At 35.8% G+C, this 14,174-nt stretch overlaps 1 protein-coding gene across 2 annotated transcripts in view; it reads right to left on the bottom strand.

Moving 5' to 3' along the window:
• Positions 1–81: 81 nt before the first annotated feature.
• The window catches only part of SAAL1 (serum amyloid A like 1), a 28,238-nt gene continuing 14,145 nt past the window's right edge, over positions 82–14,174 (bottom strand). The window contains exons 9-12 of one of the 2 annotated variants that reach the window (XM_074372281.1): positions 13,975–14,163; positions 8,578–8,774; positions 6,883–6,975; positions 82–6,200 (exon numbers count right to left, since the gene is read on the bottom strand). In XM_074372281.1, coding sequence (XP_074228382.1) covers positions 6,108–6,200; positions 6,883–6,975; positions 8,578–8,774; positions 13,975–14,163 — 572 coding nt within the window. In that variant the 3' untranslated portion in view covers positions 82–6,107. The remainder of the gene's footprint in view (positions 6,201–6,882; positions 6,976–8,577; positions 8,775–13,974; positions 14,164–14,174) is intronic. The other variant, XM_074372282.1, reaches the window with a different exon arrangement.

Here is a 14,174-nt window from a genome sequence, read left to right as displayed (position 1 = left end):
GCCAAAGGTGCCAGGAAAACACCATGGAGGAAGGATAGTCTCTTCAATACGTGGTGTCAAAGAAAACTGGATATGCACATATAGAAGAATGAAAATGAACCTTTATCTTACACAATACACAAAAATTGATTCAAAATGGATAAAAACATAAATGTAAAACCTAGACCGTAAAAACTCAGAAGAAAACATAGAGGAAAGCTTCTTGACAGTGGTCTTGGCAATCATTCCTTGGATATGACACCAAGAACACAGACAAAAAAAGACACATGGGACGACATCAAACTAAAAAATCTTCCACACAGCAAAGGAAACAATCAACAAAATGAAAGGGGCCCTATGAAACTGGAAAGAATATTTCCAAACCATATATCTGATAAAGCATTAATATCCAAATACATAGGGAACTCCTGCAACTCAATAGCAAAAACCCCCACAAATAACCTGATTAAATTAGGCAAAGGAATTGAAAAGACATTTCTCCAAAGAAGACATACAAATGGCCCACAGGTATATGAAAAAGTGTTCAACATCACTAATTATCAGGAAAATACAAATCAAAACCAAAATGAGAAATCATATCAGTTAGGATGGTTATTTTATAATATATATATTAATATATATATTAATATATATATTAATATATATATACACACACACACATATACATACACACACACACACACACAAGTGTTGGTAACAAAAGATAACAAGTATTAGTGAAGATGTGGAGAAATGGGAACCATTATACACTGTTGGTCAGAATATAAATTGGTGCAGCCACTATGGAAAATAGTATGCAGGTTCCTCAAAAAATTAAAAATAAAACCTAGTCATACCTAGTCAGAAAGCTGCACAAATGGGAAGTTTACACTGTTTGCAAACAGAAAGTGGTATCTCAGTAATACTGGGGAAAGTCAATCAGGACTAGTGTGCTCCAGATCAATCTTCTCCTGAGAGAGATGGATACAAATCATTATTTTAGGAGAAAACAGTTGAGGAGAATGAACTAACTGTCCCTTAGCTGAGTTACTTATGCTCCAGCAATCTCATTTTTAGGTATATAACCAAAGGAATCGAAATCAGGACTTCAAGAGATATCGACACTCTCATGTTCATTGCAGCATTACTCACAAAGCCAAGACATGGAAGCAACCTCAGTGTCCCCTGACAAATGAAGAAAATGTGGCATATACATACAATGAAATACTCATTCAGCCTTGAAAAAGAATGGTATATTGAGAAACTCTGCTTACATTAGCTTCATTAACATTCATTGCCCAAAGCAAGCTCAAAATCAAAGGACAGGGAAGTACACTCCATCCACCAAGAAGCCACAGCAAAAGAATGGGTACATTGAGGTGGACAATTGAGAACAATGACCTAATCTGCTACAGACTGCATGTCCTCTTCTGCCCCTCTATGCAGACCAGCTTCTTCCTGTTACTCTTACATAAGACTCTAGAATGCAAGCTCCATTTGGCAAGATTCGTGTCTTTGTCCACTACAATATTTCCAATACACAGGTTCTGTCTGTTTCGTCTGCTGTCTTCCTAGTATTTATATTTAGAACAATACCTGGTACACTGTAGACAATAAACATGACTGGCTGCCCCCAAATAGGGTCCTCAGTTACATGATCTTTAGAGTCCAATGCTCTTGAACCAATGAAATTTTCCCAGCTTGGATCAGGAATGAACCAGACACTGTAACTAGAGGAATATAGGTAGGTCAGGGACAATTCTCAGAGAAAGGGGCATAGATAAGCAGATTTCCCAGGTGTCTATCCCATAGGATATATCTGATGATTCATGATCTGGTCCATGTCTACCTACAGGATGCAAGTATAAAACAGTGGTTAAAAGAACATGCTTTAGGGTCAGGCAGGCCTGGATTCAAACCGGGTCAGCTACTTACTGTCTATATAACTTTGCCGAAGTTACTTAACCACTCTGAATCTTCATTTTCCTATCTGTAAAATGGTAACAATTACCTTTTGAGATCATTGCAAAGTTAAATAACAAAATGTATGTAAAGATCTTCATAGAGTGCCTGGCACACAGTAAACCCTTAATAAATGGTAGACATTTCTACCAAGCATGTAAGTCTGGTGTCTACTACACCATTCTGGATCCTCAAATTCTGTATCATACTCATTTAAACTTCAACTTCAGTTGACTGTACCAGGGGTACCAATCCACAGGCTGGTCAGTGACCCACAACTACCTGACGTACAGATTCTCTCCCTTCCAGGTTTGGTTTCAGTGTGGCACAACACTTTCCCAGAAATTCATTTCATGCCACAGCCCTGAGGCATGGAAAGTTAGAGCAAAATGAGAATAGCCTTCTCCATGATGCTGCTAAATTAACCCTTGGAGGCACAGACTTCCAAGGAAAATACAGCTGTTAAAAAAGGGCAGTCACATGGGCACAGTAACCATGGTATAAGGAGAAGCCTAATATTCCAAAACCTTTGGTTCTGAAAACTAAGTAGAAATCCATGGAGGCTCTTCAGCTCTTGTATTACAGATGTTCCCTGAGTTAACAAAATTAGATTTATGCAAATTTGACTTCATGCATATTAACCTAAGGTACATCATATTTTAGAAATGCAGACACTGAATTCTATACAGAGATACAGAGCAGTGAGGCTGGTGAGCAAAAACCACGAGGTGAGAGTAGAAGGCTGGACGCATCCATCACAAGGTTCTTCTCTTGTTTCCAGTCTTATCTGATTTCTTGGGTAGCTGCTTTAGGTCTGGCCTGGCCTGGCCCTCAGGACTACAGTGGCCCAGTCTCTGGCAGATCTGACTAGCCCAGTGAATAACCCACTGGACATAGGTAATGTCTAATAATCTGTCCATCCCTAAAATTCCATGATTCTGCTTTTCTTCCTTAGTCTCCTCTAACAACAAAATACATTACTGAAGATCACTTAAAAAAACTATCGTTAGTAAAAGTATCCCACTATGGTGCTAAGACATTTATGACATCAGTTCCTAACTGGTTAGCAGTCACTCACATTCCTCATGCAAAAGTCTCATTGTTGAGTCAGTAAAAACAGTGAAAATAATAATTTTTATGTAATTGGTTATATACCAATGATAATCTTTTCTATCAAGTATTTGTGTTGGTTTCAACTGTGCTGCATTCAATAGTATTTAATGCTAATACAACAGTTCTAGTTTTATTTAGACATAAAAGAAATAAGCATCATTCACAATTAAACTCAAGTTTAAATTTTTAGGTATCATTTGCTTGCTTTTAAAAACATTAATAGGAAACCTCAAACATATACAAAAATAGAATAGTATAACAAATCCCGTTATCATCACCCATCCTCAGTAACTCCAATTCATGGCCAATCTTGTTTTATCTACTCCCTTAACTCACTTCCTTCCCCTCCATCCAGACTATTATGAAGTAAATTCAAGACATCATACCACTTCACTATAAATATGTAACTTCTAATAATGGTTATTGGATTAAACCACACACTGGCAATAAAAATGATATGGACTAACTCAAGAGGGGTGTTTACCTATTTTCTCTATCTTAAAACGCCTGCCAGGAGCAGAGAAGAGACTGGAGTTGCAGAGTGGTAAAACAAGAATATACGCTCAAGGAGAATACAGAGATCAGATCTAAATTAATATGGACCTATTTCTTTAGAAAATATGCTACTGATGAGTTTTCTTTACATACTAGCTAAAACAGGCAAGTTAACGTATAACCCCAATACTCCTTTTCTTCTATTTACTCAAATTCATAGTTAACTCTCAGACCCAGCATCACCACAGCCCAGTTCTGCAGAATAGAAGATGGTGTTCAACAGTTTATGCACTTAAGATTTTCTGAACCCTAAATAGAGGTTGCTTCTTCATGTTTATGGTTGGTTTCCACATATGCTGAGAGATGGCTTTCAACCTTTTTTCCACTTACATGCCAAAGTTATTCAGAGTAACCGATTCAAAGCTAAGGTAAGGGAAATGTTCAGGGTAGAGTGGAAAAAGTCTTTTGATCTAGAAAGCTGGATCAGCCAAGAAAACAATTTAGCTATATCCCATTAGCTGCAAGGAATAAAATATCTTTGAAAAAAAATTAAAAAGGCAGAGAGAGAACATGTCTTCTGTGTCAGTCTTAAGTGGTTTAAATACCGCAAAAATCAAACTCAAATTTAATTAGAAATAGAATGACATATTTAACAATTGCTAACTCAAGTTTCTCTTGTAATTCCTTCCCTCCTCTGCAAAAATGTATGGGGGGAGAGAGTGAGTTTCAATTTCATTTGTACATAAAATTCCGAATTTCATTATTTATGCTTCTGGAGAAGCACCATTTCAAAATATCACTGTAACTGATGCAAGCCCTAAAATTTTTTTGGTGAATTCTTCAAACTGTGTACACTGAAAAAATTTTAACATCACTCATGTTTTTAAAAATTATTTATTATAATTCATAGTTTAGGAAGTTTTTAAATGTATCAAATTACTATGAAAATATGAACCTCCTCATAATGCTACAATAGCAAGTAACAAGTAAATAAGGCAAGTTCAAGACAGAAATGGGAAGCAAAAATAACATGAAAAACCCTAGCCTCCCCAAGATGTATCCTTTTTCTCCCCTTGTAACTTACCCTTTCTGAGTGGCACTCTCCCTCAGATACTCAAGGTCCTTGTCCCCCCAGACCCCCTTTAAAATGTGTTCTCAGGAAGACAGAATGAGAATTTATGCACTGAGGTAAACATGACAATAACTTGGAGTATTACTCCTATGGGGTTATCTGCATCTTAAACTTCAAGAGGTAACAAGAGTGGAATTTTTAGCACTGGCTAGCAAGTAGGAGTGATTTAAGCAGTGCCTTTGAAAGCTCACATTAAAGTCACATTCAACCAGAGGACATACAAATATACATAAAGTAAATTCACCAACTAAGAGTTTAATCTGTAAGATTTTAATTTTATAATTCAATTCTTTTCAGCAGGGACACTTTCAACAATAAAACTACCCCCAAACTGGAAATTCTGTATCTCTTACATGAACTGTTGAACACCATTTCCTATTCTGCAGGTATCCCTCTGTTTTATCAGCAGAAGTCACTCAAGGAAAGAATACAAAGTGTGAGGCAAGACCAATGCTTTAAAGCCTAAAAGATTCTGTAATAAATTGGGAAAAGGCTGTACCAGAAGAGAGGTTTAATAAGCTGGCTCTTAAATTCATAACTGATATTTTCTTAAAATTTATTACAAATTCCACTTTCAGCAACTCAAATAATATAAACTGGGTGCTTCCCAGTAAGAGTACCTGGTTGATTCTCTGAATATACTTCACTAGGAAGCACTATAAAGAATGATAAAGTGTAAGAGGGATATCACGTATAGCACAGGTTATAAACAATCAGAAGTCACGAAACTCCCTCAAATCTTAATTTTAAAAATATGAATTTACTCAACAAACCATTTTCTGAAATCAAACCACTGGAATTCTATCTTCTCTGAAGACAGAATTTTGCTAATACGCTCTCATCAGAATGTTAGCACTTTTATCTTCATATGTAAAACACTGGGAAAAAACCCTGAACTACAACAAAGCTAAACTAGTAACTACTTTTGATTGTTAAAAGGAGTTAAGGTCCCTGAGCCACATTATCAGGGCTGGATTGCCCACCTTCTTATTGCATGAAATACATAAAAGTTATCAGATTAAGCTATTATAGTAGGGATTTCTATTAGTGCAGCTGAATGCATTTGTACTGGATATGAGTACAAAATTCTCACATAAAAATCAAATTGAGAGTTATAAAGAAAGTCCTTACCGACCCCTCAAATATTGTAAAAAGAACCTCAATGATAAGCTTGTATTTTGTTTTCTTTACCTGAAGAAGACAAATACTGCATAACCAATTTTTAAAAAGGAGGGGAAAGGGGTGGGATGGTGTTTGATGGTAGTGAAATTTGATTCCAATGCCAAACAAAAATGGGATAAGGCTGGAAGAGAAGGATATGAGTACAACACAAAAAAATTATGGTCTAATATTTCCCATTTGTCAATTTTAACTGTCAATGAGGAAAATAAAGTTTATTTCTTGGGCAGAGGAATTCCAATAGTTTTTAAGTCTGAACCTTCAAACTTGGGAAGCTTTCCTCCAGGTTACCAGCAAGGGCCTCATCAACTTCTTGTAGGATTTTGAGAAAGTCTGCCACCTGCGAGTCAAACAAAAGAACCAAATAAACATAAGTAAAGGAAAAGACGTTTTAAGATACTGATTGTTGACTATAAAAATGCTCTACCTATGTTTTCTAAATAGTCCAATGGAAATGAAATGCTGACAGATCCTCAGATGTCAATAAGAGCACTTCCTGGATAGTCCTCTGAAACATCAAGGAAGTGACTAGTCTTTACCATTTTGTTTACTTTCAAACTAGTATTTATCCTCCTACTGATTTCCCTTTAGGGTCTACTGCCAGGGTTTTATCATCATCCTCCTTGCTGACACATCCCCTCACTCCCACACTTCATACTTCATTTTCCTAAAAAAAGTTATTTTGAAATTGCCTCTAATGGTAGCGAATGTGATGTGATTTGAAGAACCATAAAAATCTATTAACTGTACCTATCTAAGAATCTTATTTTTCATTAATACATATGCTGTCTATTTCATAATAGAAAAGGTTACTAAATTCAATGTTGATTCCTTTCTCTTAAAATTTGAACTGTTACTTAGGCTAGTTTCATGAATTACCCATTAGTCATCTATCCGACAAAGGCATTAAGTCTTGTAATTACATGCACTATCTTTTTTGACAAAAGCCTCAGAGATCAACTGCTTACTTAAAACACTTAATTTTCTGCAACTCAGCCACCTCTACATTTACTCATACTCACCACAGGGCTATAAAAAGGAAGAAGGTTTGCAAATGCACACGAACACTTCTGTTTGCTTAACTGTCCCTCCTTTAGTCCCTGAGCTACAGTCTCCTAAAACAAACAAACAGATCTGATGTTAAAATAGGAAATGTTCTAAAGCTGTATCTGGTGAACAAATATAAATCAGTACATACGATTTCTACCAATCCTACAGGCACTTCAAATGTCCCAAACTGCCCCTACCATCATTCCTCCTTGTGCTCCACTGTAGTCCCTATTTTAGTGAAGGCACCAGCACCCACCTAGCCTACTGTACAAATCAAAAATGTGGGGTACAGCCAAGACTTTTCTTCCTCCTCTGCTACTAACACCCCCACCAAGTGTTTAATTCTACTCTCCTAAATCTCTCTCATCCCACCCCTCCTCTCCATCCACACTTCTACAGTTTAAGCTCTCATTATTTTTCAGATTATTCTTGAAGATTACCAGCCAGGAGAGCCTGCTGGATGGTCTTCTGGCCTCCAGCTTCAGCTCTCTCTAATCTTCTCTACTGCTTTTGGAGTAATCTTTCTAAAGAGATTGCATCACTAGATACTTCAAAAAAAATCTCTAGTAGCTTCTCAGTTTTCTTGACACTAAGTCCAAATTCCATTAAGCATGGCATATTAGAATTTTCACGACATATCCCTGGTTTATTCTCCACCCACTTTCTTCCTATATTCCTGTCACATTAAAATTAAAAAACATCTATGTCCCTCCCTCTAAAAAAAAACAAAAGTAACAACAAACAGTGGGAAAAAATACTTGGAATGAATACACAAAAGATATAGAATTACCCAAGGAGTTCATACAAATAATTAAAATGGACAGATTTATAAAGTAGAAAACACAAATAATATAAAAATACATGGAAAGATATTCAATCTCACTAACAATAAAAATGCAAGTCAATATAAGGTACAATTTAACACCTGTTGAACTTTACTTGACATAAAAATTATAATACACAGTAATACGGATCAAGGAAAACCAACATTGTCATATGTCAAAAGCACTTTGGCAATATGTAGCCATTTATGCCTGTCATCTTCACATTTATCACATAGAACCCAGCAATTAACATCTGAAAAACTCGGCTAAGGTAATAATCCCAAGGGAAAGCAGGATAGTTCACCAAAAAACAAGTCACCAGACTAACTGAAATTTGTTTTAAGGAATATTCTTATTTAAAAAGTCCATGAATATGAATATATATTCTTCACAGTTACATTAATAAATTTATTTATCCTAAAATATATATATAGAAAGACTATGTTAATAATCCTGAACATATGCAGGAAGAGTACTCCTTAAAACAAGGTTACAGTAAATTTTAAAAATTGATTTTTTGGCAAACTGGGTATTAAACTGGCTCTCAGTGAAAAGTTTTCCAGTGAATTGGCCTAGATCAGGAAAAGTGCTTATAATATGTTAAGTAAAAAGAATAGCCTCTAAAAAATTGTATATATTGGTTATAAGCATGTGAAAAAGACATAAATACACCAAACTACATCAACTATTAGTTTAAGAGTATAAACTTATGTGATAAGTTTTTCCTTTCTCTATTTTCCCAAATTTGTGTAATATTTAAAAAAAAAAACTAATAATAAAATTTGGAGCATTAAGTAATTCATACTTTCTTACTGAAGAAAAGCATTACTACTTCTTTCCTACCTTTGTTAATACTTGGAAAATATTAGAAAGAAATTCACATGAAATATCCTTCAAGATTTTCAGGTGGAAATCATCTTGGGTTAAATCAGACTTTTTAGTTTCTTCTGTGTTAGACTCTGCTGAGTTCTCTGGTTTCTTCTGACAATGTTCCAAATTTTGTAAGACACGAATCAGGCTGTCAATTAGAGGAAGATCTACTGAACAGATAAAATAAGAGGCATGGAATTAGCCAGTTAAATTTGGTCACCAATCATTCATTCATTCCTTTATTCCTGCACAGGTACTAAATACCTGCTATTGCTAGACATTGTATTTTAGGTACTGTAGAAATAGTAGGAAACCAGATCATCAAGGCCTCAGCCTTCATGAGGCTTACATTTTTATACTCTCAATTAAGTAAATGAATAAAACAGATCATTTCAGATTTTGATAAGGTGTATGATGGAAATTAAAGGAGAATAGAATAAAGCAACGGGCAGGGGAGACTCTCTCAAGAGGTAATAGTGAGTTGAGAACTAAAGGATAAGAAGCATTGATGCAAAGAGCCCAGGAAAATATTTCAAGCAGAGGGAACAAAGTGCAAAAGGCTCAAACAGGAAATGTTGTAGAAGGTCTGAAGAATAAAAAGAAGGCCAGTATGACTCAGACTGAGTGAGCAACGGGAGGGAGAGGAGGGCACAGGATGAGTTGACGAGAGCTGGGCAAGAGTCTTAACATGAGAGTCCTGAGGCCATAGTGAGAAAATAATTTTCATTTTAAACTTTAACTATTATAAAAATCTTAAACAAATCTTTAAAATTTTATGTTCTATTAAGTTAAGAAATAGTATGATTCCTTAACACATTTATCACGTCACCCAAATCTGCGTGACAGTTGTGTTTCCCCAGGAGCACCTAATTCACAGTGGGAGATCAATGTGTTAAAAGATAGAATAATCATTTTAATTAGCCTATAATAAAAACTGAACAGAAAACTAAAGCTCAGACTCAAAATATGTAACATGAACATGCTAAAAGGTATCTCTCCCTGATCCAGTCACTGATTCTAATTCTACCCCTTCTACCTGATAATTTCAAATCTAGGGGAAAAGTTTGCTGTTAACACTGAATCTAGTATATTGATTTTTTTTTAATCTAACTTTACTTCCAAACTTAGGTCACTTATAGTACATGGAAATGCCATTTAAAAAAAATTAGCAACCAGGATCTTATCTTTTATTTCTCAACTCAATGTCACCTCTTCAGAGCACCTCCCTTGCCTGGCTGCTTTATTATATTCCACTTGGATTTACTCCCACATCTTATCTTCTGTTAGCACCAACTCTTGACTTTAACACCCAATTCTTCACTCCAAGATTTCCCTATAGGTCACATCAATCTATATTGAGAAGAAGAGAAGCCTCTCTTCTCCCTTTCTCACTCCCAGCCCTAAATCTGCAAAACCCTATCCAACGCTAAGGGCAGGATGCTAGTGTGGGGGTTAATCAATGGCTAAGAGTTAAATGAGCATCTTTATACTTTCTCACCCAATCATAAAAACCATACAGCTCGGGGACTGGGAGAAAGATAAAGAGCACCCAGTCCCACAACACCTAGAGAGATGTGTGTAATTTTCAACAGAAACTGTATAACTTTCAACAGAAAATGCATCTATACAAGGAGATTAGGACGAGCACCAGGGCTCAAGGTCAGAATTTCCCCCCTCTTCTTTCAGAATTTACCACAAAGAAATAAAGAGAGTGAGCAACAAAAAACTGATCCCAACTATGATAAAACTAGGAGACAGCTGAAATCTCAAACATAAGGTAGGTGGGAAAAGTGTCAAAAGCAGTATAAATCAAGCAGGGGCCGTGGGAAGAAGTGATGAGAGAATGCCACACTGCAGATCTCACAAAAGGCCAGAAAAGTCCATTTCTCTAAGGTAAAGCACATATTCTGAGGTGCAAATCCAGAATCCCTTGCTCGCAACAGCAGGAATGGAGTGCATGGAGTGAGCAAGACGGCAGCTAGTGCTTCCCAGGGGTTCTAGGAAGCAGAGGAAGACAGGTAAATAAGGGATCCCATAGACAAGTCACACATACAGGAAGCAAATGGCAAGTGGAAAGGCAAGACTTTACCACAGCCACCTCTCGCCTGGGAAGAAAAGCTAGGAGACTCATAAACCCAACTCCTGCTAGCCTAGAACTCCGACAACCCTCTCCTACATGAACTTCCTGCAAACAGATCCAGGAAAAACTCAATTCATTCAAAGATGAGTAAGCTTAACCAGCACAGCAGCAACATGAAGATACCAAAAGAAGAAAGGAAAAGGAAAAACAAACAGCAGAGGAAGAATACTCACCTAAAAATGCTGATATTAAGCTTATGAATATTAAGGTAACATTTAGCCATGAGTTTTAAAACAACATGTAATCAAGCACAAAGCAGAAATACAAGAGCTCAGACTAAGAAATGAAAGGCAATACGATAGGAAACCTGAGCTGGCAGAGCTCAAGGAAGGAGTTAAAAAAAAATTAAAGCCACCACAGAAATGAAGGCAAAACAGGAGAAGAGACACTGCTGAAAACACAGTAAGGCATGTGGAGTTTGGGAAGAAAAAAGCAAAACAAAAGGAATGAAAATAAAGTTCTTATTTTAAATTGAAAAAAAAAAGTTATGGTATGCAGGAAAGGAGATTCACATAAAGAAAGTTATAACCCTTGAAGAAGAAACCCAAAATGCTGAAACAGAGCAGATATCTGAAAAAATAGTTCAGAAATACCCCTACTCCTCAAGACTTAAATTTGAAGTTTGGAAGTACCAGAAAAAAATTGATAAGGAATAGTCAACATTGAAATATATTTTTTAAGTTATTAGATTTTTAAGGATTTTGATAAATGAGAGGGGAGGCAATTATAATTATATTCTGAGACAGTTAAAATTATAAAGGTAACCACTAGACCAAAAATGCAAATCTTCCTAAATGTTAGAAATACACACAAAAACAAGGCAAATAAATCATATACTGCATGGAAAATATGACAGCATTCAGTTCAAACATAACTACTATATCAGTACATTTAAATGAATTTAACTTATTAAAAAGAAATCAGCACACCTAAAAGTATTTAGAACAGTTGAAAAGAGTAAGATGGACAAAGGTATTAGTGGCAAATGCAAATAAAAGGAAAACGAGGAATGTGATCTTTGTATCTGACATAGAAGGCTGTAAGCCAAAAAAAAACGACTATGGGAAACAAAGATGGGTAATTTTCAATGAAATGTCTACATACCAAATAACATGACATCAACATTCATTAAGCAAACTACAAATGATGAAAAGAGAAGGACAAACATATTGGTAGTGAAAGATACTAATCTTCTCAAATCAAATCAAAAGAAATAACTAAGGTTATAGAAGATCTAATCGGGTATCGAGTGACAACTACAACATTATTCCAGTTCAGGCCTCTCCTCTCAGGTCTAGACCCATAGACAGCCCCACTTGGACACTGCGTAGATATCTCAAACTCAACATGTTTAAAACCAGTCTTTCCTATCTCAAGAAATGGCAACCCTTTAGACAAAAATGACAGACATATCTTGACTTTTCTCTTCTACCCTCCCCAAACTATCAGTCAGCAAATCCTATTGGTACTACCTAAAAATGACTATTTTCCCCCCACAACTCCCCTGTTACCACCTTAATCCAAGTTATACCATCTCTTGTCTCAAGTTCACAGCAGCCTCCTAACCAGTCTCCTTTTTGTACCCTTGCCCCACTACATTTCTTATCAACACAACTGCCAGAAAGAGAGCTTATTAAAGTCAGCTCATGTCTTTCCATCCTATGCTTAAAATCCTCCACAGCTTCCTAATTCATTCAGAGTAGAAGGCAGTTTCAGGCCCTCCACACTCTAGTCCCAGTTACCTCTCTGACCCCAGATGCTATTTCTCTTTCCCATGTTGGCACCACCTTAGCAATCCAGGGCCTCAAAGATCTTCCTCAAACATATCAGGCATACTTCTACGTCACCTCTATATGGAATGCTTTTCTCCCCAAGTATTCACATGACTCACTCCATTATTTCCCTCAGGTCTGTACTCAATGTCACCTCAATGAGGTAACTTATCCATAAATGCAGAAAAGGCACTTGACAATAGTCAGCATTTATTTTTGATTAAAAACTTGAATAAAATAGAAATAGATTAGTATCTCCTTAAACGGTACAACGTGAACAGCTCAAGCCCAAAACAGTATCATGATTAATGGTGAACCTCTACAATCATGCCCAATAAAGTCAGGAAAAAGGCAAGGATGTTTTCTATCACCATTATTGCCTAATCTCAGAGATACAAGGCAACTCATTAAATCAGAGGTAGAAAAGTGATGAAACATATGTAACTTAAACCCAAAGTAGTATCAGTTAAAGCCCAAGATTACCACTGGAACAATTCTTAAAAAGAGTAAGAGAATTCAGTAAGGTTACTGGATACAAAATTAACATACAGAAATCAATAATCTTCATATATTCCAACAATAATCAACAGAAGGAAAGACATCATAGACAAAGCAATCCAAAAGATAAAATATCCAGGAAAAAACCTGATAAGAAATACGTAAGATGTGCATAAAAAAATTGTAAAACATTACTGACAGACACAAAATAAGACTTAAGCAAGTGAAAAGGCATGTTCTTGGATACTCTACAAATTTAACATGATCTCAACAAAAAAATGGTTTTTATTTGGAACTTGTCAATCTAATTCAGTATTAAACAGGAATAATAGAAACATTCTGAAAAAGTAGAATGAAGGGGGGACTAGCCCTCTAGGTATCAAAACATAAAACTTTAATAATTAAAACACAATGGCTACTGATACATGAATAGAGCAACAGAACTGAATAAAATACAGAGAGAAATAGAAAAGATGGTAATGATGACACTTCAAATCAGTGTGGGTAAACTGGTTTATTCATTAGATAATGTTGAGACAACTGGGTAGCTATCTGGAAAAAATCTGAAACCATATCTCACATGTAACACCAGAATAAATTCTAGATGGATCATGGACTTAATTGTACTAATCATAAAAATCATTCTGTGAAAGACTATTTGTTTACATAGGAAAATATTCATTTAAATTTCTAAATGAAAAAAGTTGCCTAAAAAGCAGGCAAAAAACCATATACAGATGTGAGTGTATAGTAGTTATCTATAGTAGTTATTTCCGAATGACTAGATTACAAGCACTAGGTTTCCTTTTATAAATTTTACAAATTCTTTTGCATTGTGCATATAGTATTTTTATAATCAAGGGAATAAAAGCACTAAAGAAAATGGGAGAAAGAATAAAATGCACAACAAACACATCTGATAGACTAGAATTTAATTGAGCAAACTAAAATCATACTTGCCTTTTCCTATCTTTAGATACTCCTGTTCAGACTGTGAAGCATAGATGGCAGACAACACTGAAAAAACAGAGGCTAGCACTGTTTTCTGTTCTTGGAGTATGATGGGTGGATCATCAGACTGGCAGAATTCATGGCAGACCAGGTCAAAAAGTAAATTCCAAGTGTCTTTTCCAGTATCAGGACACTGTACTTAATAAAGA

This window comes from Camelus bactrianus, chromosome 10 (assembly GCF_048773025.1).
Source record: "Camelus bactrianus isolate YW-2024 breed Bactrian camel chromosome 10, ASM4877302v1, whole genome shotgun sequence".
NCBI lineage: Eukaryota > Metazoa > Chordata > Mammalia > Artiodactyla > Camelidae > Camelus > Camelus bactrianus.
Note: the sequence above shows the minus strand (reverse complement) of the source record. Positions and strands in the feature narration are given on the sequence as shown.